The 1,953-nt window shown below is 38.2% G+C and overlaps 1 protein-coding gene across 1 annotated transcript; it reads right to left on the reverse strand.

Annotated features, from left to right (window-relative positions):
- Positions 1–1,426: 1,426 nt before the first annotated feature.
- On the reverse strand, positions 1,427–1,909 carry LOC107464720 (uncharacterized). The gene has a single exon (XM_016083678.1). It carries the CDS (start codon positions 1,907–1,909, stop codon positions 1,427–1,429), a length of 483 nt encoding a protein of 160 aa, XP_015939164.1.
- Between the last annotated feature and the right edge of the window lie 44 nt (positions 1,910–1,953).

A 1,953-nucleotide genomic window follows, 5' to 3' on the forward strand; every position in this document is an offset into this window, starting at 1 on the left:
GCTAAGTAATATATATATATATATATATATATATATATATATATATATATATATATATCTCTGTGTGTGTGTGTGTGTGTCAAATTGCTCAATGGGGGTACCATTCTGGGGAATTTATTAAGTGCCCGGTCACCCTTATATCATAGGGTCAACAGAGTATCGAGTTTTTAACCTGGTACACGTGATGACAAGCTACGGTACTTTATCCAGGGAATCTCGTATCTCAGATCATTAATCATTCAAGCCAAGTATCATACATGATCATTCCTTTGATTATCAAGCCAAGTATCATACATGATCATCCGTAATATTTCGTAATCAATTCATCACTTTTCAGCTTTACTTCTCCTCCAAATTATCCCCATTTTCTAGCTTCATCTGATTATTAGGTTTAATACTACTATTTATGACTGAAGGAATGAAAATAGAGGTTTAGAGGTTTGAAATAGGGTTTAAAACTCAAAAATCATGTTTGTTGGAACAGGGGCCACGCATACGCGTGGCTCACGTGTACGCATGGGAGTGTAAAGATGCAGCTCGTGCGCACATCCTTTTGTCACAGAACATTATATATTAAATACATGAATCCTAAACCATACCTTGGCTGATTCCCACGTAGTGACCAAAGCAATTCACCCAACACAAACACAGCCCCAAAGCTCAACAAAATACTAATGCCCAGCCTCCGCCAAAATTTCAACGTCCACAATTTCAAGCTCCAATTATTTATTCACAACCTAATACACATTCATAACACATAGATATCCAATTTAATACCCAAATCTCAAATTCAATAAAATAAAAATGGAATTATGGTATTCTCACCTTACCCAAGCTTCACATAAGTAAGAGTGGACATTTTTTTCAAGCTAATTGGATCCTAAAACATCAAAGAACAAAGAAATTCAATACCTCCACTCAATTTTCGAAAATTGGGGGAAGAAGTGGCTGAGAACAATATAGCGAGTTACCTATGAAATTGTTCTGGTAGAAACGTAGAGCTCGACGCGGTAGAGTTACGGCGAGTTGAATTTTGCCGTAAGGGTTTTGGGGTTCTTTTCTTCCCTGGAAGCTTTCAGCGTTACTTCAGCTGAAATGAGGAAGAGAAGGGGATTTGGTTCATTTAAAGGCTGGTCTGGTTGGGCCCACGGGCCCGGTTCAACCGGTTCGGCCCGTTCGGTCCAATTTTGGACCGTTTTCTTCGAAATTGGTGTCAAAATTCTCGTTTCGATGAGCTCTATCCTAATTTGATATAATATTCACATTTCTAATCCTCCTTATTAAAAATTAATTTATTGACTAATTATCTACTAATTAATCGGCGTTTACATTCTACCCACCTAATAAAGAATTTTGCCCTCAAAATTCAAATCTAGTTACCTGAAAAGAGATGTGGATAGTCCTTTCGCATATCTGATTCGAGCTCTCAGGTATGTTCCTCGATACCAGTTTGACTCCAAGCTAATTTTACCAATGATACTTCCCTTCCTCGTAATCGTTTAACGCTGGTGTCATCAATTCTTACTGGGGTTACTGGAAGTGTTAGATCTTCTCTCACTTGGATTGGTTCCGGTTCCAGAACATGACTCCCGTCAGGAGTATACTTTCGAAGCTGTGATACATGAAACACATTGTGTAAGTTCGAAAGATAAGGCGGTAAAGCAATTCTATAAGCTACTGGCCTAATTCTTTTCAGGATTTCAAATGGTCCAATATAACGGGGATTCAGTTTCTTAGTCTTAATAGCTCTTCCCACTCCAGCAGTTGGTGTAGCCTTCAGAAAGACATGCTCCCCTTCTTCAAATTTCAAAGGCTTTTGCCTTTGATCAACATAGCTCTTCTGATGGCTTTGTGCTATAAGCATTCGGCTACGAATCTTCTTTATCTGCTCAGTAGTTTTATCTATCATCTCAGGCCCTAATAAACTTCTTTCTCTAGTTTCATACCAACATA

Source organism: Arachis duranensis, chromosome 9 (assembly GCF_000817695.3).
Source record: "Arachis duranensis cultivar V14167 chromosome 9, aradu.V14167.gnm2.J7QH, whole genome shotgun sequence".
NCBI classification, from domain to species: Eukaryota; Viridiplantae; Streptophyta; class Magnoliopsida; order Fabales; family Fabaceae; genus Arachis; species Arachis duranensis.

Bases quoted from the DNA above. Each gene is read 5' to 3' on its own strand.
- LOC107464720 (XM_016083678.1), bottom strand. From the start codon at position 1,909: ATGATAGATAAAACTACTGAGCAGATAAAGAAGATTCGTAGCCGAATG.